The 21771-nt window shown below is 47.9% G+C and overlaps 4 protein-coding genes and 4 non-coding genes across 8 annotated transcripts in view; 5 read left to right on the top strand and 3 right to left on the bottom strand.

The window, feature by feature from the left end:
- Window positions 1-2458: 2458 nt before the first annotated feature.
- On the top strand, window positions 2459-4258 carry LOC131259515 (uncharacterized). The gene has a single exon (XM_058261020.1). The coding sequence runs from the start codon at window positions 2459-2461 to the stop codon at window positions 4256-4258; it is 1800 nt and encodes a 599-aa protein (XP_058117003.1).
- Window positions 4259-6040: 1782 nt separating this feature from the next.
- Window positions 6041-7716, bottom strand: LOC131272343 (zinc finger protein 287-like). Its single transcript, XM_058274051.1, has 2 exons — window positions 7572-7716; window positions 6041-7481 (listed from the first exon to the last, which is right to left on the bottom strand). Exons 1-2 carry the CDS (start codon window positions 7595-7597, stop codon window positions 6344-6346), a joined length of 1164 nt encoding a protein of 387 aa, XP_058130034.1. The 5' UTR covers window positions 7598-7716; the 3' UTR covers window positions 6041-6343.
- Window positions 7717-8544: 828 nt separating this feature from the next.
- LOC131272001 (glutamyl-tRNA(Gln) amidotransferase subunit B, mitochondrial) lies at window positions 8545-11042 on the top strand. Its single transcript, XM_058273602.1, has 4 exons — window positions 8545-8630; window positions 8730-9313; window positions 9958-10391; window positions 10457-11042. The coding sequence occupies exons 1-4, from the start codon at window positions 8563-8565 to the stop codon at window positions 10949-10951; spliced, it is 1581 nt and encodes a 526-aa protein (XP_058129585.1). The 5' UTR covers window positions 8545-8562; the 3' UTR covers window positions 10952-11042.
- Window positions 9373-9444, top strand: Trnag-ucc (transfer RNA glycine (anticodon UCC)). Its single transcript has one exon. It is a non-coding gene; the product is annotated as a tRNA-Gly (tRNA).
- Window positions 9813-9884, top strand: Trnah-gug (transfer RNA histidin (anticodon GUG)). The gene has a single exon. It is a non-coding gene; the product is annotated as a tRNA-His (tRNA).
- A 104-nt stretch (window positions 11043-11146) lies between the features above and the next one.
- Window positions 11147-11229, top strand: Trnal-cag (transfer RNA leucine (anticodon CAG)). The gene has a single exon. It is a non-coding gene; the product is annotated as a tRNA-Leu (tRNA).
- A 222-nt stretch (window positions 11230-11451) lies between these two features.
- Window positions 11452-21771, bottom strand: part of LOC131272000 (putative leucine-rich repeat-containing protein DDB_G0290503) — a 35670-nt gene continuing 25350 nt past the window's right edge. Inside the window, exons 3-6 of the mRNA XM_058273601.1 lie at window positions 16800-19419; window positions 16517-16720; window positions 12368-12649; window positions 11452-12293 (exon numbers count right to left, since the gene is read on the bottom strand). Of these exons, the coding sequence (XP_058129584.1) occupies window positions 11959-12293; window positions 12368-12649; window positions 16517-16720; window positions 16800-19419 (3441 nt within the window). The 3' untranslated portion in view covers window positions 11452-11958. The remainder of the gene's footprint in view (window positions 12294-12367; window positions 12650-16516; window positions 16721-16799; window positions 19420-21771) is intronic.
- Trnal-cag (transfer RNA leucine (anticodon CAG)) lies at window positions 11479-11561 on the bottom strand. Its single transcript has one exon. It is a non-coding gene; the product is annotated as a tRNA-Leu (tRNA).

The raw sequence follows: 21771 nt of genomic DNA, 5'->3' as shown, positions 1-21771 counted from the left end.
CAACGACTTTGTTTTTCGAGCTGACCCGTAAGAGGTCAACAATCAACACGACGGGGTAGTATCACTTCTCCGTTCTCTAATGAATTTCGGTGAGGATCAGGGTATGTGAAGCTAAGCCCGAGTCGCTGAGATTACCAGATTATGCCAGAAGAAAAAAAAAACGTTTGTCCTGAAGGAAATCTATTTTTTTTCCCTTAGGGTTATGTTTAAACATTCAAGGGTCTTGTAAAGAGATAGTGCATGCGTGTAATAAGTCGTTGTTGTTTAGAAAAGGAATTTCTGGTGAAAGCAAAGTACAACGGGTACGGGTCATCCAAACAATATTCCCACAACGGCAATCGATTTCCGGAGTGTGGAAAAACTGTTACCACGGACGGACGCACAGTGCTGGAATTCTCTTTTATATCGCGCACGCAAACAAGACATAAAAATACAAACGTGCAGTAAATTCACGCGCTTATAAACAAACGGATTCGAGATGATTGTTCCGGGGTCTTGCGTGCCATATATGAGGGCGTTACTATGGTGCTCCGGTGTGTTGTTTCCTTATTGAATCCACCGAGCGAACATATTATATGTCGCAGCCGGTTTGATTGAGTCTCCACCGGCGACCTGCCTAGTACTGGTGGTTTTATCGGATTGACCCGGCACCCAAATGATAATCCTCAAGGCCGGGCGGTTCCGTTTCACCAAACCGGACGCGCCCCTTAAGACAACCGTATCTGGCAACGGCATGTGGCTTATGGGAAACAACTGATAATAAATGCTACTTGATGGCACAAATGGCCACATAATATTATGTGGTATATGGTGCAATCTCTCCAATAAACCAGCTTAAATGACTGGCGATCAAATATTCGCGTATGGTATAACATAAGAATTGTTCAATGTATGTCAAGAGTAAATAAAGCAATTCAAGCATTCCAGCTGCCAACTCACGACAAGCCGTTATAATCCTAATAACTGATAAGTTATTGCAAGCAAAACTTCCAACTTAAAATGAGTTACATATGAGTAAAACAACATCTAGTAAATGAAATCTCCATTAAACATGGATGGCACTGGATATGTAAGAATGTCGTAAAAATAGATAGATGTTTAAGATAATAGTAGTTAAAAAATGCCGCCTGTACACATTGTTATCAATTTAACCCACTTCCGAGAAAAGGAATGAAAATGTAGATGATAAAACCTCACATCTCACGCCCTATTTCGTCATACTTTTTGACATGTTATTGGTATTCTACCGATCATCTTTAAGGTGAAAAAATACACATCTTTCAAACAACCTACGTTGATGGAATCGAAGAAACAAAAAATAAAAAAAAATGGCAAAACATGGACAAAGAAACCTATCATTTGAATTCACTCTGCCCTAGAACGCCCTGCACCGGCGTGATAAGTCCAAGCGTCAAAGCGGGCAGTTCTGATTATGCTACCTCCCTGGCATAACGAGAAGTACCGATCCTGATGCGGACTAGTATGGCGTTTCAGAGTGGGGATGGGTTTTGGGGACGTGAAAGCAGCGGATGCATACGAGGGTGAGGGATTTGCGGTCACTGCCAAGGACAGTGTGTGAATGTGTTGTAATCCGGGGGCCGCATCAAGGTTCCTTCGGTTAGCTTTTAATTCCTCTATGCTGAACAGTTAGAAGCCTGTTCGGTGTGCCATCCAGCACAAACAGGGGAAGATCAAGCGGAATCCGTCCGTTCGTCCACCTCGGCACGGCCGAGGAACGTGATCAGGTTGTGTGTTGTGGGTTATGTCACTGTAGAACGCCAACCGAAATGTATTTGATTTTCCGCTCGCACGGAGCATTCCCGGCGTGGAGGAGTTAGTAGCGCCAACCTCGGCCGTGTTTGTGCCGGTTCCGCCGAAGGCATGAGAGTGGACATGTGCAGCACAACCACCACAGTGTGATCCCGCCGTACTTGTCCCGGCGTCCACGATCCTTCGCTGGTTGACTGATAAAAACACGATGATAATGAACAATAACCACCCTCGATCCCCGCTCCGGGCGGGGAAAAGGAACTTCACCGTAACTGTGAAAGTATTCGTAGAATGGGGAGGGAGGGGGGGGGGGGAAGTTTCAGCTCCCCCGCTAGAGCGAGATAGGCAGAGGTGTTTGTTTGTCTGCGTTTATGTCCCTTCGAGTTATCAATTTTCCGGTCGGCTCGATCGTTTTTAAATAGGCAACACCATCCGGGCTGGCCAGTCAGTCTAGCTTCGAGCGAGCAGCCGGCGAGGATTACAGACGTTACACGACGACGGTGGCCAGCAGATTACTATTCCTACCCGACAGTGTGTGATGTTTAAAACAGAACGTTTGGTGGTAATTTTTAGCTCGCACGTTGCAAACGATCGCGCAAGCTAGTTCCGAGTGTCGAGTGCCTGGGTGGACTGTTGAAAATCCAAACGGCCATAGTTGAAGTGAAGTTTTGAACATTGGTGGACAAGTATGACCTCAGCCAGCAGGGACAGATCATTTGGCACGTGGAACCGCAGTGATAGTACGGGCAACGTGTACCTCTCGAACAACAACGTGGCGGACAATCTGGCGAAAATGTTCTCCCGCACGGCTCCGTCGAGCCCTCGATGGACACCGTACGGGTCGCGGCACAATTCGCCCCCAATGCCGAGCTCTCCGCTTTCGTCTTCGCCACCGCCATCGACACTGCGCCGAAATTACTCGAGCACGTTCACGCTGATCCCGGAGGATCGGGCCGTCGACACGGTGTCCCCTTCGATAATGCCACACAGCGACAGCACGAATGGCGCTACCCCGAAGAGTAAAGCAACGGAGACACGGCCTCCCATGCGGCCATCGAATGGGCGCATCATACTGCGGCTAGTGCTCTGGTGGCCACTGCTGCTGATCGCGATCGCTCAGCGTATCCTCGGCTTTTTCATGCAGCTCGCCTGGAAACCGTTCCTGATGGCAGCACCGGCCTTCTGGCTGTCCGCCTGCCTGTGGATGTTTTGGAAGTTGATCGCGTTGCCGCTGGCCGGCCTCAAGTGGGTCCTGGTCGCGTTGCATACACCGGCCTACGAACGAAACCGCAAGAAACGCACGGTGCTGATCAGCTGCGGTAGCACGATTCAGACGCTCCACCTGGCACGAAACTTTTACAAATCCGGCGCGCGGGTAGTGGTGTTCGAATTCGAGGGCCTCTTTGCGCTGGCACGCTTTTCGACGGCCGTCAGCAAATTCTACAGCATCCAGCGACCCACGCCCGAGACGTCCAACGAGTACATCGCCGCATTGTGCGAAATCGTGGAGAAGGAACAGCCGACCCACTACATTCCCGTGTGCGCCACCAGTCCAGCGCACTACGACGCACTGGCCAAGCCGCATCTGGAACTCCGCGGCTGCTCCAGCTTCATCCCGGGTGCCCAGGAGACATCCGTGCTCGATGACATCCTGCAGGTGATGCGCAAGTGCGAGTCGAACGAAATCCAGACGCCACCGCATCGGGTCGTCTCGTCGAAGGACGACGTACAGAAACTGTACGACACCGGTTTTCTGACCGGTTTCCGCAACGTCATGACCGCATCGGGCATGCTCGGACTGCTCGAGCGCAGCAAGTGCGTGCTGCCGGTTGCCAGGCGAGACCTGAAGCTGAACTATGAAGTGAGCGAGGCGCAGAAATGGGTCGTCATACGGGACGTGATTGGATCGCACTACGTTACCTGTACGACGGTGAAGGACTCGGCCGTGATTGCCAACGTGACCTGTGCCATCCAGGCGGACACGCGTAGCCTCATCCCGGAGGAGAATGCCGCCGTCGAGGCGTGGCTGAAGGAGTTCTTCCGCCGTATCCGACTGCAGCGACCCATCAACGGCCACATCAGCTTCCGGTTGGTTAAGTGTCAGTGCAGTGGTAAGATACTACCGCTCGGGATCCGTGTCGGTGTGTCGCTGCCGTACATATGCTACACCGGAGTGCATTCGCGGGTACTCTGTAAACCCTGCCCGCACTTCAGTCGTCAGAATTCGGGTCCGCTGGTACAGGAAGGTGGTCGCTACCTTCTCCACGAGACGGTTCTGAACGCGCTGCGCAAACCGGGCGTCGATGCGGTGCAGCAGTTGCTCGGAACCGTGATCGATCAGCGAGAGGCGCTGTTCGTGTACTGGGACCCGCTTCCCTACTGCGCCTACTACCACTTCCAGTTGCCGTTTAACTCCGTCAAACGGTTCCTTCACAAACGGCAAGCATCGCGGACATCCATGCCGGCGATGGCCGCCCCGGTGCAGTGAGATCCCGGAGGCAATAGCTTTCCCTACCAACGATGCAATTCTTCGGCTGTGTGAACGCATTCGATAGGTGTAGGTGTGGTGCTAGCAGAGTGTCCAAGTGAAGTCCAAAGTCAGGGGTCCAAACAGATAATGTGAGGGCGCGAGGAAGCAAGAACGATCGTGGCGGATCACGATGATAAGCACGTGTGTAGCAGCAGCATCGCAGCCACACACCGCAGTGGTGCTTCTGGGTTCGAAATCACACACTCATCTGCCCCGGTCGACAGTGAAAGCGAGAGATTGTACCGTCGTGGCGGCCGGGTGGATGATGTTGATGGAGCATCTCCACTAGCGCAAACAAGCAACGTCCTCCACCCGTAGCTGCCGTGCAGCAGCAGAAGCAGCAATCTGATGTGGCGAGGGCAAAACCAAACGAACCGGAACGTTCCGATGGAGCGCGCGACGTGGGCCCGGGCACATAGACACGTCGGTTAAGTGTGGAGGCAAGAGTGATTAAACATGCATACATGGAGAGAGAATCAATAGACTTTGATCACACAGAGTGCTGCTGAGGAAGAAGATGACACGCGGGAGCGCGTGATAGGGCAAGGAAGCATTTTTGGGGGCAAAGACGATCGTCTATGTTAGGGAGGGTTGGTGCATCGATAAAACCAGGATAAATCTAGGACCACGAAAAAAAGGAACTGGTTAAGGGCATAGCAAAAGAGCTTAAAGTTTAACAGCACTGGTGCATCAGTTATTTTTAAGCGCAGCTTCATCTTCTAACGGTAATTTTCAATACTTAATGCTCGTTTAACGGCAATGATCATACTCGATCGATTCGAAAGGTCTCCCTTCCCTGTAACCGTCCACGCACAATCCTGCAAAGAGCAAAAGCTGGCAGCAAGAAAATGGCAGCTTATTTAGGCCCCGAGCTCTGTGTGGAATCCTATTTATCCAGATGTTTACCGAGTTAACGAAAACAAACCAACACTTAGTGATCCATTCTGTTGCTGGGCAATCAAGAAGGACACGGGAACGTTTGCCCCTTACTGGCAAATGGTAGGCGAGAAGGCGGAGGAAAAATACAATTCAACATTCCCTTATCGCGGTGTGCCGTAAGGTCAGCAGCTGTCTTGCAATTGGGCAGTTATGATTATTAATTTTTTGTTTTTTCATTTGCTATTTCTGTTACTGTTCTGTACCGAGATGATAACGGCAAATGTTTTTGTTTTCCAATTATTCTATCTGCACTTATTTTAACATACTTCCATCGTTACCTGAATTACTTTCCTTCTGAACCATATTGCACCGGAGTGAGGCACGGTGCGTTAACCGCTTAACGGTTTTATATTAATGCTATTTTGTTTTTGTTGTTGTCTGTTTTAGGCTATAAGATGGGATAGGTTGGTTGTTATACCTTCAATTTACAAGAGCATCATGTACATAAAAATGATATGAACAAAGGAAAAAATATGAACCATCCTGGGCGATAACAGTAACCGAGTGTGTGTGTCTGTTTTTTTTTTATTTGCCAGTTTGCTGATTCCGGCTATGACGTGCATTGGGGAAGGCATTTCCGAACAGCACAGGCGTCATGAGAAAATCCATCAATCCATCAAAAAGCTATCTTTCTTCACGCTGACAGGCGCGAGGTCATTGCACGCGAGTAGCATAAAATGCAGATTATGCTTTGAAAGACAGAACAGAATTGTGCATCGATTCACTTTGATTGACGCTTTTACGCTTTTGGGGTGATATTTCACATTGTTTTCTCCATTGGTCAAAATGACTGTAGAATTCTTCCCGGTTACATCGACAACATACTTTAGTTGGCCATGGTTTACAGTGTTTGACGTAGGTGACTATTTACAACAGCTAGCGTTTTGTTCGCAGAATCGCGCCGATAGAAATCATAAAACGAAAAAGCGACATTTAAAATAAATACATTTACACTCAAACGAAAATATACTGGATAATTCAAGCACAGATATGCTCCTACTCCCTAACTCAAAGCATTAGCTTTATATCTTTGTCCTTTCGTTATATCTCTCTCTCATTTGTTCTGTGCTATATTCTCTCTACCCTCCAGGGGACACACCCTCCTTATAACCGATCGGCCATTTGCCGGCCGATGATCTTCTCGCAGTAGCTCGTCTGGTGGCGCTTTAGGTCGAGAATGCGATCGAACACCTTCCCGCAGTGGTTGCACCGGCGGTCCTTTTTGCGCATCTCCCGATGCACCCGGTACATGTGATTACGGTGCACACTGCCGGAGGAGAAGGTTATCTTACAGATGCAGCACACGAACGGCCGCTCGCCCGTGTGGTAGCGCATGTGATCCTCAAGTGTGCGTTTGCTCTTGAACATTCGACTTGGCTCGGTGCAGATCAGACACCGGTAGCTGCGGACATTTTCGTGCACCGTCCGAATGTGGTTCTGTTGTACGTATTTGGTTTTAAATTGAGCCAAACAGATGTGACACTGAAAGGGACGTTCGGCTTTGTGAATGGTAAGGTGTGCTATCCATATATCGCGCGATTGAAATTTTTCTCCGCAGACCATACAACGGTTTTCCTCATGCGTCGATGCACCGGAAGCCGTCGTGGTTGCCGTCGATCGTCTCGTGCGAACTTTCGACTGCGTGTGTGACGATACAACTGCGGCAGCTGCCGTAACAGCCGCTACGGCTGCCTGGGCATTAAAAATGGCACTCATACTAAACTTTGGTTCTAGCTCGTCTTGTTGTTCGTGGAAAGCTTGTTTCTGATCGGCTTGCTGTTGTTGTTGCTGCTGCTGTTGAAGCAACTGGTGCTGTTGATGTAACTGCTGCAGCTGCCCGAGAACATCGACCGGATCTCGGATTTCATCCGCCGTCAGCGTACTGCTACTACTACTTTCTCCATCGGCACCATCTCGTCCAAAAATGTCGCTCATTTCGACGTTCTCCTGCTTCACTATAATTACTTCTGGCTCGATCCGTGGCAACATCTTCGAGCGGATTATCTTGTCGTACTCTCGGGCGCGCCTCCGGAAGTGATGGTACTCCTGCATAAGCTGCAAACAGTTTTGGCATGCAGCCGAGGGAAAATCCACCTCCGGCTTCAACAGAACGCCAATGCAATCCAAAATGATCGTTATCAGCTCCAGGTTCAGCGGTTCACAAGTTGTAGGATGAAAAATGGGAACCAAGCTGGTGTCACGGAAGCAAAACCGACAGTACGACCCTGGCGTTTCACTCGGACTGGTGGGCGATGGTGGAAAACAGAATTTAACATGAATTTCAAATTGCCCACACAACCCTGGCGGAGATGCTTGTTTGTTGCGCACTTACACATCATTATAGATTTTTAAATCCATTCACGGAGGTGGTTCTTTGGTGTTAAGAAAAATGTTTCACTCTACAAAGGAGCAGGGAACATGAACAATTTTTTGGAAAAGTAATTTGATATCTTGGTATTCGCTCGTAGAGCAGCGGGGCAACGGTTTGTTTACATTAGACATTGACAACCATTTTTTCCTCTCTTCTTTTTCTACACATTGAAACCGCGAGTAATAACGCAGCCATGAGGCTAACCGAACGCAGCCAATGATTTGTTCGTCAAAGCCCGGTGAAAATATTATGGCTGTAGTTTCAACCAGCCGGGCTAGGGCAAATTTAAAAACATATTTTTGTAGAAAACTTTTTCTGCAATTACTCAATCTGTTATTTTAACGATATATTACAAATTCCATGACACTGTTTTCCACGATGTTTAACTAAAGCAAAAATATAATTTGGCCCATAGATCAGTGGACATAAAGGATGGTTACCGTTGGCAACTGATTTCAAAACAGAAACACCTGATGATCGCCGGCTTTCTAGGATCTTTATAGGTTTGATTTAGGGAAACTTATCCTTAAATACATGTGATATTGTGACAAATCATATAACTTATTACACGAGACAAAAGGTTCCAGAATTGCACGTCTGTTTGGACTAAAATGCACGATATTTATCTTACTTATTGCAAGCATTGCGATTTGCTTACCTTTCCTAGTAGCCCAGCAATACCAAATCGTCTTGTAGTCCATTTGCTTTTGTTTTGATCACTGAATTAACACCTCGCCAAAGAATTAACTTGTTTTCTAATGTATAACTGAAAATTAAATGGTTTTACAAAACTTAAAAGTGAATTTACTGCGCAAACCGGAGAACACGATATACCCAACCCCACAGAAAAAATACTGCTACCTTTGCGTCAACCTTCTCACCCAGTGAAAATGCGAGTAGTACCAATAGAAGTAAACAAACAGCTGTTGACCAAAGGAACACATGAAACACCATGTCGTTATCCAACCGGCTGGTTTGTAGATATTTTGCGTCTACGAAAAGTTCGAAAAATAATACAAGGTATAGAATATAATGGGAAACTAGCTATACACGAACCTATATTTGTTCAACCGCGTGATTGATAACTTTTACATAACTCTTCTCCATCATTCAATGCAGGACAAAATGGAAAAGTGTTGTCGGCTTGGAGGTGCATGCTCAGCTAGAAACCAAATCGAAGCTGTTTTCCGGTGCAAGATCGACATTTGGGGCCGCTCCAAACACCTGCGTGTCTTTGTTTGATGCATCGATTCCGGGCACACTTCCTGTGTTGAACAAAAGTGCCGTAGAACTAGGCGTGAAAACAGCGCTTGCCTTGGGCTGTGAGGTGAATTCGGTGTCGATGTTCGATCGGAAGCACTACTTCTATGCCGATTTGCCGACCGGATATCAGATCACACAGCAAAGGTCACCGCTTGCGCGACGAGGGTCTCTCTCGTTTCCAGTGTTTATACCAGGCATAACGAAGGTTCCATATTACAAGTCGGCTCGTTTGCATCAACTGCAGTTGGAACAGGATAGTGGAAAATCGTTGCACGATCCTGTGGAAAGGAAAAGCTTAGTGGATCTCAACCGTGCTGGAGTGGCTCTGATGGAGCTGGTATTTGAACCGGATTTGGAAAGTGGTGAAGAAGCGTCTGCACTGGTGAAAGAGTTGATATTGATACTAACTAGGCTGCGAAGTTGTTCGTGCAAGATGGAAGGTTAGTATGTCGAGGTGGGAAGAGAACCGGTATGCGTTTAAGAGTTGAGTGGAGCGTGTGCGTCGGTGGTGTAATGGTCAGCATAGTTGCCTTCCAAGCAGTTGATCCGGGTTCGATTCCCGGCCGACGCACGGAACTTTTTTTGGTTTTTTCAGATGAAAAATCAAACTATTGTGTATAATTACGCATTTGTGAAGCAAACATTTTGTTTTATAGCAATTTTTTAATGTTTTGAGCATAGACAAATAATAATGTCGTCGGTCAAACAGTGCAAAAACAGGAAGAAGCAATGCCGAACAGAACCAGTAGGCTTATACGTGAGACCGAGTAAGCGAAAGGCAACCCAGAGTATGTAACACGGTTGCGTGCATTTCCATATAATTACTAGAAGTTTAATAGTGGAAAATATAGTGGTTTTTGCCATTATTTTTGGAAAAATATCCTTTAAAAAAGCTATTTATATTAGTGACACGATATTCAATCATCATAAGCCTCTATAGCCGTGATCGTCTAGTGGTTAGGACCCTACGTTGTGGCCGTAGTAACCCAGGTTCGAATCCTGGTCACGGCAGTGTGCGAACACTGTCACGGAGAGGTGGAAAACTTTTTTTTCATTTTTCCTGATATATATTTTTTCCCTGCAGAGGGCGCCCTGCGAGTAGATGCCAATATATCGGTGCATATGGAAAACACTCCACTGGGAACTCGCACCGAGGTGAAAAACATAGGTTCGGTGCGTGCAGTTTCCCAGGCTGTAGACTACGAAATCCAGCGGCAGATCAACATCCTGAACGATGGTGGAACTATTCACAACGAAACACGTGCGTGGGATGCCACTCGACGGATTACGGTAGCGATGCGGGACAAGGAGGTCGTCCAGGACTATCGATTCATGCCCGAACCGAATTTGCCTCCTTTACATCTGAAGCTGCACGAGGATTCAGAGGAATACGGTGGCGACCTAGCCTTAGTGGATGTTCCAAAAATACAAAACACCCTGCCGGAACTTCCGGAGGAAACTCGTCAGCGGATAATACAGCAACACCAATTAACTCCTGCGATTGCCATCACGCTAGTCGTACGTAGGAATAGAAGCATAAATACAGCACTTTGTGGCTGACTCACGTTTTATTTTGCTTTTAGAACGACATCCCGTTACACGACTTTTACCGCGCCATCGTTGACGAGGCAGATTGTAACCGGTCACCAAAAATGGTAGCCAACTTTCTCATCAACGAACTACTGACCGTTTTGAATAGCAACAAGCTGGAAACGGATGAGTGCCGGCTTACGTCCGGACAGCTAGCGAAAATTGTCGATATGCTCGAGGAAAACAAACTCAATGCGCATTACGCTCGACTAGTATTGCAGGAGCTGCTGGCCGACGGCGTCGCTGGCAACAAGGTCAACTGCCCAGTGGAAATGGTTACCAGAAACAATTGGTTACTTATCACCGATGAAGAACAGATTCGACAGTTCTGCAAGGATGCGATGGAGCGTAACCCGAAGGTGGTGGAGAAGTATCGTAAAGGCAAGGAGAAGATGCTGTATGCGTTGGCCGGCGAGGTAGCGAAGGCAAGCGAACAGAAGATAGACATGGCACGAGCGGTAGAAATGTTGAAGGACATGTTAAAATAATTGTAACACTTCGTTCTAAGTGGCGTAATATATATTTTACAAATCAAAAGTAAGCGACGTCAAGATATCTTGTCGGTGAAGTTTCCGTAGTCTTAAGGACGTCCTTGAAATGGAAATTACACAGGATTGTGGAGGATTAGCATATGTGTTATGGTGGGGGAATCAGAATGGTTCTGGGGGCCAGCTTCCTGAATGGTCAGGATGGCCGAGTGGTCTAAGGCGCTACGTTCAGGTCGTAGTCTTCTCTGAAGGCGTGGGTTCGAATCCCACTTCTGACAAGTTTTTTGGGCTCCATCCTTGGATGGGTTTGACAGAGTTGTCGAACCCTTCCTTCTCGCATCTCTAAAACGACAAGACTACTCCAATGCTTATATTAGATTAACAGATTACATGTAGATTATGTTACAGTGGATAATATTACTTAGATTTCTATGTTTTTTATGTTGCAGTATCTTTCTAAACATTTGTCGAAAACCCACATGCAGTTTTCACTATCGTTGTGTTGCAAAAATAAAAAAAAGTATTTTTGTCAGAAGTGGGATTCGAACCCACGCCTTCAGAGAAGACTACGACCTGAACGTAGCGCCTTAGACCGCTCGGCCATCCTGACTTGTTCTGCGCCGCCTTGCGAGTCGCAATCGCTTTAAAATGGCTGTCATCTACATCGATATTCGATAAAACTACAACCTCGTCCTGTGTATTGTAGGTATTGGATAGTATTTCCTCTATATTGCGTGGATCAGCAGTAATGTCTGATTGAAATTGTAAAATACTAGTTTAAACAATTGCCGTGGGTTTTGCGTCGGCATGTTTTCTAGTTTCACACGGTCAACCCACAGTTTCTCTAACACTGGTGTGGAGCACAGAACAAAAACAAAATATGTACATCATTCCTCAACCGAGTGCTGTATGTTTTCGGTAAGCAATTGCGCTTAAAAAGAACCAGCCCGATCTACACTGTCCCCGCTGGTCCGCGATTAGAAAAGCAACGCGTCGTTGTCTTGATATTAGGAGTCGCTGAGGATGTCCTTCAGGATGGAGCTGGAACTTCGGGTCGGCGCGAACGTGCTCGTCTGCTGGAGCATGACCGCTTCCGGTAGCAGGATTGGTTGCACGGGTGCGGAGTTGCTAACGTTGCCGGTAGTCCCTGCTGCGGTGGATGTGACCAGATTGCTCGTGAAATTTGCCATCGTCGTTGAAACTGCCCCTGAGTGTGATGGCTCCCCGGCGGCGCTGCTGGTGACAATGTTCAGTAGACTAGAGTTTGCCGTTGCCCTCGGGGCCGACTCCTTCTCCAGGAACTTCACGAACGCTTCCGTTAGCGATTCCTTGTTGTAGTTCGCTGCAGAAGAGGGAATGATAAACGATCATCAAGTGTGAATTAAGCACCCCAGAGATAAAGCCCGTGCTAGTTACCTGCTCCACCCGGGCCAGTAGCTCCACTGCCGAGAATGCTGTTAAGCCATCCGCCACCTCCGGGACCTCGGTGTAGACCCACCTTCGTGCATTCCGCCTGGTCCATCGTCAGAACGGATGAAATCAACTTCATGATCTGCTGCTTGTCGGACGCGTTTGGTGCCACCGCGTAACCAATGATAAGGTTCTTTACCAGCGTCTTCTCCACCTTGTCCGCCTGGCTCGCTTCCGTTTCCTGCAGACGGTGCTCGAGGGCGGCATATTTTTCATCTCGTTTTGCCACTGTGCGGAGTGAGGAAGAGAGCGAAAAATAAAGAGAAAACGAAAAACGACCCCGTACACGAACGTGCACGAGATCAATGGTTTTAGTATGCAAGCAGGGGTATTAAGAACTGTTTAGTGAAATAAAAACATGTTTAAGAAATTATAAATTATCCTATTGGCACTCCTTTACTCATTCAAAAGTTTGTTTTCTTTTAACTGCCGTAGTTCCTGGGGAATTTATCTTCGATGCATTCACTGACCTCCACGCACACGAAAAAAACACACGGCTACATTATTTCATACTTATCACACTTTTTAGTTACCATTTAACGCTCATGCCATACGCACATACGCACATACGCACCTCGAGGCCATTAATCGGCTCCTGGTGATGATGGTTACCCGTTCCGACGGGAAGAGTATAACATAAGTACTGATTGTCGCTATAGCAGGCCATCGGCGGGATTGACCTACGATGTCCATTTAAAAAAATCACACCAGTACCTGATGTAATACTCACCCCGGCGAATGGAAGCATTAGGACGTGCAGGATCGAAGAAAAATACACACGCACACGCGACAGAATTTCACTTTAATTTCACTTTTGTGACGCGCTAATTTTAAATCATCAATCCGGATGGTGAGATGAGATCGGCTGATCACTAGATGAGTGAGAATGAGAGATTCACACTGGTAGCAAGCGTCGCATGCGAAGGGACACACATCAGAATGTAGTGATGAGGAATGATTTGGCTTTTTTTTTATCATTTTTATTTTACAACTCTAGCACAATTCTAGGACATTCACATTCGCAGATAGCAGCAACAAACAAAACACATGATAATACTAGAGGGGCATTTAAAAAATACACTACGCAACGTAGATCCGCGGTAACAAGAACAAAATAAAACTCACACACATAAAACGCACACAGATATAATACACAGATATTACAGTTCTCATGAGTTGAGAGTATTAAATTATTTGGAATAAAATAATAATGAAAAAAAAACACAAACAAACACACATAATACACTGGATCAGTAACGAAGGCACGGCGATAACATCAAGCAAAACGATAAAAAAAAACACAACAAACACACATGTATGCAGCGGGTATGATGAGCGAAGCATGGACGGGGTAATCCCAATTTGTAAGGTGTGTTTTTGGGGTGAAAACAGGTGCGCACCGGTGTAGATGCGCCCCATGTTCCACTGGTAAACAGTGACACACCATTACAATGTGAGATTGCCTACCATCCAGGCTAGAGGGCTGGTTGTGTGGTTTGGGTTGTGGAACATAGCAATACAGACTTAGGCGCCGGGTGTATGGCGAACGGCATTAACTTGCACTGCAAGCCGGAACCAAAAACAAACAGGCGATGTTTTGGGGGGGTAGGCACGTAAAAATGTTCGATCGGAATGTTCCCTTCATCGGTCAAACGACTATTCAATATGTCTTTGAGATAAACTGTTATTGTTTACAACTAATTCATTTAAACTCAACGTTTCAACCACGATTACATGATAGTCATTTAAATATGGACGAAACAGGGAGTCACTTTTGTCCATTCATTTGTCCACAATTTTTATCTCATTCGGACTCTAGCATTCTAGCTTTTTTCGCTGAACTTGCTGTTTTCTAACGCATCACGCGATTCAAAGCTAAAAAGCTACGGATTAAAGGATTAAACATCATCGGTCTAAACAATGCAGTTAGATAAGTTTGTTACTTTGTGAGCCACCGAGACCAGAAAACACAACAAAAATGTATTGTGAATCATTCGTACTGCGTGGCATGAGATGGCAAGATGGATAAAACCTACACAAGCTTAGCTGAGTTTCTAATGCGATAGGAATGTTTCAATTGTTCTTTGGTTATCGTTATTTGCAAACAGGCATTGTAAAAAAAATCAGCTGAAACAAAGCAATGGGCGAGGATATTAGCGATAAGTTGCATTACGCACCGAAGGCGAGTCTCTTCGAATCACACAGTTTTAAATCGATTTTTGGACATTTATAGTAAGGGACGAAATGCGATGGAAAGCAAGTGAATGTAAGTGATGTTGAAGCAAGCAAGTGCCCAGCAAACCAAAGTGTAAATACATAAATTAAAATAAAATACATATATTACTAAACAGAACATGAGTACGTGCATAAAACTGTAAAGATGTTATAAAATAAAATTACTAAAAAAATTGCATTCGTTCCTTTAAAAGTGCAAAAGTTCCTTTAAAATTTTAGTGCTCAAAACAAATATCAAAGCGAGTGTTTTGTTTAAATACACATTCATACACACACACACAAATTTTGTACTCTACACTTTCAGCCAACACAATCGCTCCCACTACACCCACAATCTTCCCGATCACCGCCAAGAGCTGAGTCCTTGCCGTTTGAACGGTGTTCGATCGTTTAACCGATGAGTGCTATGATTAAATGGTCAAATAAATCATGATGTTTGATGAACGTGGTCGAAAACTAGTCCCCCCGATCCTCGATTTTGATGTTGTATGCCCCGCTTCGGCCCGCCTTCTCCTATTCATCCTCCTACTCCTCCTTTCTTGCCAACTCTCGACGGAAAAGTGGATATCAGCTGAAATTCCGGGGTGCACGATGGTTTTATAGCCTAGAATTACCAGCTGATATTTACCTTTCGGTCGAACGCGCGGTAGGAGGGCGAGGGCTTGTGGTATGCGTGTGTGCAGATGCGGGGTGTTCGTGGTCGTGTGTTTGCCGAAACACCGGGGAGCTTACGGCGTTTTCCATTTCCTGATTTTTTTGGTCCCTTTTCACCGATGATGTGTGCCGAAACATATCCTGCCGCATTTTGATATTCGGTGAAGATGAAGCTCGGGAGGATACCATGGCCTAGCAGCCAAAAAAGCGCGAAGAAGCATCCACTTCTTTTGTAAGGACACACACACACACACACTTACGTTTCACTACTTCGCCTTTTTTCCCGATCGGACAGATGATTCTAATGACCAGGCGCCTCCATCTTCTAGCGCGCAGCATAAATAATTAGCTTGTTGTTAGCACAACACCATAGCACCGAATTCTTTTTTGTTGAATGACCGCGAATGAGAACCCAGCTGTTTGCTGCATGGTGAAGTGTGTTGATTGCACAGTGCACAGATGGATGATCGATATGCATTCCATCGCTCTCTCTCTCTCTCTTATCTCTCAACAAATGTGATTTGCCGTTAGTTGCTGTTAGTATGTTAGTTGATTTGAATGTTGGTCTTGTTTGTGGACCTCAACAATATTCCCTGAGCAATGAAAAGGTGTGTGAAAATGAATCGGAAAAAAGGGGTTTAAAAATCTCAATCTCAATGCATAACATAAATTATAAAATATCCTTCAAAACGATGCATACGAATCTCTTAGAGGCAAAAAAAGTCTAACGGCCGATTTAAACGATAATTACTTTCACTCAAACATTAACTGGCAACCGCTTTCTAAACCTTAAATCCAATACTTATAAACTCAAGTAACCATGGCAACGTTGAAGGAAACGATTAACAGTGAGCGTTAAAAGAAAGTTGCCGTCGTTTAAAATGGGTTTTGTGGCAATGCCTCGTTAAAACATAGAAAACAACTTTTGATGAAACTCTTCCGCCAAAGGGGCTCGATTCTAAATCCTATTCAATTCACACTTATCGCACACAAAAACGTCATGCCTCTTATCGTCTAGCGGCACGCGGGTTTATCGTATCGAACACGCAGTACCTGTTTGTTCGGATTAGTGTTAATTAATTGATATTGCTGATAAGGGCAAGCAAAACAAACGACAGCAACGCCAACCGCGGTTAGCCAATGCGTAAATTAACGCGTTACCTCGAACGCTACACAGCTCTAAGGCTACGGGTGGGAGCTACTTACGTTCCGCTTTTAGAGATGCCACCGTTACTTGCGATATCTCCAGCTGGTCGGAGATTCGGGCCGCCGCTAGGAGGCCATTTTTGGCATCGCTCAGCTGCTGTTGTGTTTGGCGTAATTTTTCCTTCAGCTCGTCGTCGCGCGCCCGGATCGCTTCCAGCTCCTTACGGATGTTTACCGTTGCCAGCTCGATGTCGCGTTCTCTATCTAGAAAGGTGAAAGCAAAAAGAGTAAGTAACAGGATGCGGCACTTGCTGCACAAAGAAAAGGGGAAGTGGTCACTTACTCATCTGGAACTGCTCCAGCGCGCACTGCAGGTTCGTTAGTGATGCCTGATTCTTCTGGTCGCGATCGTCGGCAGCGCCTAGCTTCGCATTCAGTTCGTCCCGTTGTTGCAGCAGCAGTTGGTACTGCGTCTGCAGCGTTTCCGCGTGCTGGTTCGCTCGGATACTGGCCGAAGTCAGCGCGTTGGTGGACTTCTTCACCTCATCCTCGAGCGTTGCTAGCTTGTGGCGAGCCTCGTCGTAGCGTTGCTGCAACTCGACCGTTTCTTGCGTGTGCGCTTCCTCGATCTCCATCAGATGCTGCCGGAGCCGTTCCTGATCACGCTGCAACCCATTCCGCTGCTCCAGCAGCTCCTGCTTCTCCTGCAGTGCCATCCGCTGGTTGTTCTGCTCGGTCATCAGATTCGCCGTCAGTATGTCGGACTTTTCACGCAGGAACTGTATCTGATCGGCGAGCCGCTCGTAGTCCTGGACCTTCTCGCGCAGCGACGGACATTCTGGGCAGGGTTGTGCCGACCGCTCGCTTTCCGCCTGCAGCAGCTGGCTGAGCCGCTGTATCTCCGCGTGGTACTGTACGCTCTCGTTGTGCTTGGTCGTCACGAGCTGGACGAGGTTTTCCTTCTGCTGCGTCAAGCTGTCCAGTGCTTCCTTCTGTTTCTCCATCTCCGCACGATGCTGCTCGTTTACGGCCGCCAGTTCCGACTCCAAGCGAGAGCGAAGCTGCTCCAGCTGTTCCGCGGAAGGTGCCGCACCCGTGGCCTCCCGAGCCTGCGCAAGGTCGGATTCCTTCGCCTCCAGCATGAGCCGCATCTCTTCCAGCTTTGACTCCCACTGACGGACGTTGTCGGAGGAGGTCTGTTGAAGTTGCTGCAGCTTATGCACTAAGCTTGCATGGTCCTCGTTGATAGTGCCCAGCTGTCCTTGGACGCTTTCGAGTTCCGATCGGAGCTGTTCCGTCTCCTGCATGCCAGATTGGCGCAATTGTTCGAGTTGTGCCGCCAGTGCCTCCTTTTCCGACCCGACCGTGCGCAACTTTTGTTCGAGCTCCTGCACGCGGGCCTTTCGCTCCTTCTGGCCCTCTTCCAACGCCGTTACCTTCATCTGTTGCTCCTCGTTCTCCTCCATAAGCTCTTCTAGCTTGCGCTGCGACTCGCGGTACTCCTCCTCAAGGCTCCGGTTCAACCGAGTCGAGTCTTCCAGCTGCTTCTCCAGCACGACGATGCTGTCCTCGGCGTTCTCGTTGATCGTTTCCAGCTTGTTGCACTTGAGGTTTTCGATCTCGGCAATCAGCAGATCGTTGTTCTTCATCAGATTGGAGCACTCCTTCTCGTACTGCATCAGGTCCGCGTTCAGCGTGTCCTTGTCGTGCTGGATGCGCGAGTTTTCCATCTTGAGGAAGTTGAGCTCCTTGCTCGAATCGAGCAGCCGTTTCTCCACCGCCGAGAGCTTCGCCTCGAGGTCGCGTGCCTGCTGCAGCCGCTGCTCGAGCGCATCATGTTGGGAGGGGTCGAGATCGTAGAACTTCCGTACCAACTCCACCAGCCGGCTCACGTTTGGATCGGTCCGACCGGTGTTGTTTGCCTCATCACCGATCTTGTCGCGCAGGGATTGATTTTCCTGGCGCAGCAGAGCGAGCTTCTCGTCGTACTCCTTCTCCTTCGCTTCCAGCTGGACCGAGTTATCGATGATCACACTGCGCAGCTCGTTCTGAAGCTCTCCAATCTCCCGCTCCAGTTGGCCAATTTGCTCGGAACGGTCCAGCTCGGCGGTCAGCTTCTGCAGATTGTCCCGCTCGGTGCACGCTTCGTCCAACGATTCCTTCAGTTCGTCGATTTCCGTTCGGAGCAGCGCCATCGTACGATCCTTTTCGTCCTCTCCATCCTCCTCCTTGGGCAGGGCCACGACGAACGGTTCCTCGGGGGTGCTCTTCTGACGCAGTTCCTCGTTTTCCGCTTTCAACGATTCATAAAGTTCGTTTGCTTCCGCCTGCTCGCGCCGCTTCTCGTCCAGCTGACCCTCCAGGGCCGCAACCGCTTCCATGTTCTCACATACGATCCGCTCCAGTTCCGCCGTCAGCTTCTCCGTTTCCTGCTGGAGCTTCACGTTTTCGGCGCACGTTTGGGTGTAGCTCTGCTCCAGCCGTTCGAAGCGCGTCCGCAGCTCCTGCAGGGCGGTTTGCGATTCGGCGGCTCGCGCTGCCAGGTCCGCCTCGAGCCGGTTGCACTTCTCCTGCAGGTCCCGCTTGCCGGCAACCAGGTTCTCCAGCACCACCTCATGCTGCCGATCTAGCTCCTCGATGTTTTCGTTCAGCTCTCGATTTTCGCTGCTCACCTGGCCGAGCTTCTCGTTGAGCAGCGCATTTTCCAGCTGCTGCTTCTTGAGCTGCTGGATCTTCTCGCCCAGCTGGCGCTGCAGTCGTTCGATGATTTCTCCTTCGCTCGCCGGCGCCTCGAGCGGTATCGTGGTCAGCTCGGTGCCGGACGAGGGCGACTCGTTGTCGTCCTTCTTCGACGAGGACGACGTCGACGAGATGTTGTTCTCCGAGTCCCAGAACCAGCTGTCCTCGAGGGTGCTGGTGACGGCGCCGGCGCTGGTGGCATTTTGCTCTTGACCGCTTTGCGACTGCGAATGGGAAGGAGTACGGGGAAAAACATTGCAAGTCAATAAATGCAGTCATCGGGCACAGTCATCGAAGTGAGTGAGTTTGATTGGGAAACAAATTTGTACACCGTTTGACGTTCAGTGCCTACGTGACGTTTCAGGCAACAAAACCACGATAAGCCAATGTTTCCGCAAGACATTCGGCCGGCACGACCACTCCTTTCGGCATTTTTGAAGCATGCGTAAAGCACCACAAAGTGACACGCCCGTTACACGGGACGTTCCGTCGAGGTTGTACCGCTTATCAGAGTTCGTCGAATTGCCCCACCCGCCTCAACGTGTTGTGGTCCGTTGCATCATCAAACTACGTGAAAGGTACCTCTCTCTCCACCTCTCCACATGGCTCTTCCGAACGTTGGTTTCCGATGTCATTCTCGATCGCCACGATCGATCGCTGGTGGATCGCAAGAGATCTCGACGCGTAACCTGTATTTAGCAAACTGCACACGGCCTTCCATAGTGCCGGATGCGCTTGCCGTCAGTGGGTGGACAGATGCGGCCAGCATGGTTTTTTTTTCTCTCCCGGCCTAGAAATCCCCCATGATTGCTTCCTCTTAGGCCGCGATGTATCTATTCGGTGCGTGCACAAAATTGCACGTTACCCCTGCAATAACGATGATGGGCCCCAACAAACAATAGCACAGGTGCAACGGAACCCGGCCCTTTCGCCCGTTCCCTTTTTTGCCGAGATGGATGGATCGGATGTCATGCTTGTGATTAATGGCAGTTATTTTGCAAAATTAAATAAGTGCACGGACCGTCCAATGAGCGATCGGCTGTCGTCGTCTCACAGTGGCTAACAGAGGGGGCATTTTTAACTGCTTTAACTGAATTAACAGAAAAGATCAGTATTTTTTTAAAGCACAAGAGTTTGCGTTCGAATTACCAAAAATGTTAAGGCACATTAGATAATTTGATTAAATGAAATAAATCTAAAGCACCGTAGACAACTTTCAATGTTACTACATTCTATTTGATTTTGTTTTTACGTTGCTCAAGACGTTATTTTAAACTTTCGTTGTTGAATTCTACAGCAAAATTGTGTGAAACATAAATTAGCTGCTGTTAGTTGCTAACTCAAGAGCCACACGTGTTTGAAATGTCTATTCCTGTATATATGCGCTCTGCTCGTCTTCATTTGACACTGGTTTTAAACATTATATATTTTAATTTGCAGAACACGATGAATTTGTATAATTTATTTACAATTTTATGATCGTGCACCACAATGCTTCAGCATCATTCGGAGGGGCAGAAGACCTGACAACTCAGGCAGGAAAGCACACTTTTGCCCTTTCAGATCGCCAAAGATCTCTCATTGTTGAGTTATCGTTTGCTAGATGCAGAACGTTCCTTATTCACCATCCACGCGGATTCTATTGCACGATCCGTCTCCCTCTCTCTCCTTTCCCGATAAGATCATTCCGCTGGCATCGATGGGATGGCGGAACCGCGTCGAATTTCATAAATCACTGCACCTGCAGAACCCCGCAATGATGATCGGCGGTGATCGCATCTCGCACGATTCGTCGACGACATAATAATCATCGAGCGAACGTCGTTTCCGTTTCGGGATGCAAACTCCATAGATATGGAAAGGGAGGGAGGGAAACGGTATCCAATCGATTTGCAGCATCGCAGCATTGCAGGTTTGTCACCGCGGATGCCACCGTCGATGCCACCGTCGAGTCCCGAGTCCATAAACAACGCGTTATGCAACACGTGTGCGACGACTTCGCGGCCAACCACGGAGGAGCGCGGGGGGTTATGTGGGTGTTCCACAGACCACCGACTGTTCGCAAACGGTTCTCTCGCGTACATAAAACAAAACAACAACGTGGGGGAAAACCGTCGGGTTCCGTTCCGTGGGGACGGGACCTTGGGACGACGTGACACGAACCGAAACCGTCGGGCACCGGCATCGGCAGTCAATCTTTATGCGGCCAAGACGCTGATAAGTGCCTGTTACATTGTTCGTTCGTGTGGCTTAATCGTCTCGCTGGTGGCTGCTGAATTTCTAAGCAGCGGGTTGAAGGACTACCGCGCGTGAATATGATGTAATTGCAGGTACGATCGGTCGTGGCGAGCAAACGCACTCACAAGCGTCGCAGCACTATTAGGAGCGTTTTGTATTACGTTGTATTTTACTGCTAGTCTTCGGTTAGCAAATACATAACAACTAGCCGAAGTACATCGGTAGCTCCCGTCCTTCATTTGCAACAAGAATGCTCTAAATGGCCAACACATGTTTGCTCACAAACACAAAAACGGGAAGACTACAATTTCAAGGTAAATTTAACTCAGCGAAGAACA

This window comes from Anopheles coustani, chromosome 3 (assembly GCF_943734705.1).
Source record: "Anopheles coustani chromosome 3, idAnoCousDA_361_x.2, whole genome shotgun sequence".
Lineage (NCBI taxonomy): Eukaryota > Metazoa > Arthropoda > Insecta > Diptera > Culicidae > Anopheles > Anopheles coustani.
Note: the sequence above shows the minus strand (reverse complement) of the source record. Positions and strands in the feature narration are given on the sequence as shown.

What these genes read in the sequence shown, in the direction of transcription:
- LOC131272001 (XM_058273602.1), top strand. Translation starts at nt 8,563, where the DNA reads ATGTCGTTATCCAACCGGCTGGTTTGTAGATATTTTGCGTCTACGAAA. An exon ending in AGTTCGAAAAATAATACAAG is followed by an intron (nt 8,631 to 8,729) that starts GTATAGAATATA and finishes CATTCAATGCAG; the next exon opens with GACAAAATGGAAAAGTGTTG. An exon ending in CGATTGCCATCACGCTAGTC is followed by an intron (nt 10,392 to 10,456) that starts GTACGTAGGAAT and finishes TTTTGCTTTTAG; the next exon opens with AACGACATCCCGTTACACGA.
- LOC131259515 (XM_058261020.1), top strand. Translation starts at nt 2,459, where the DNA reads ATGACCTCAGCCAGCAGGGACAGATCATTTGGCACGTGGAACCGCAGT.
- LOC131272343 (XM_058274051.1), bottom strand. Translation starts at nt 7,597, where the DNA reads ATGGATTTAAAAATCTATAATGATGT. An exon ending in TTAAAAATCTATAATGATGT is followed by an intron (nt 7,482 to 7,571) that starts GTAAGTGCGCAA and finishes ATCGCCCACCAG; the next exon opens with TCCGAGTGAAACGCCAGGGT.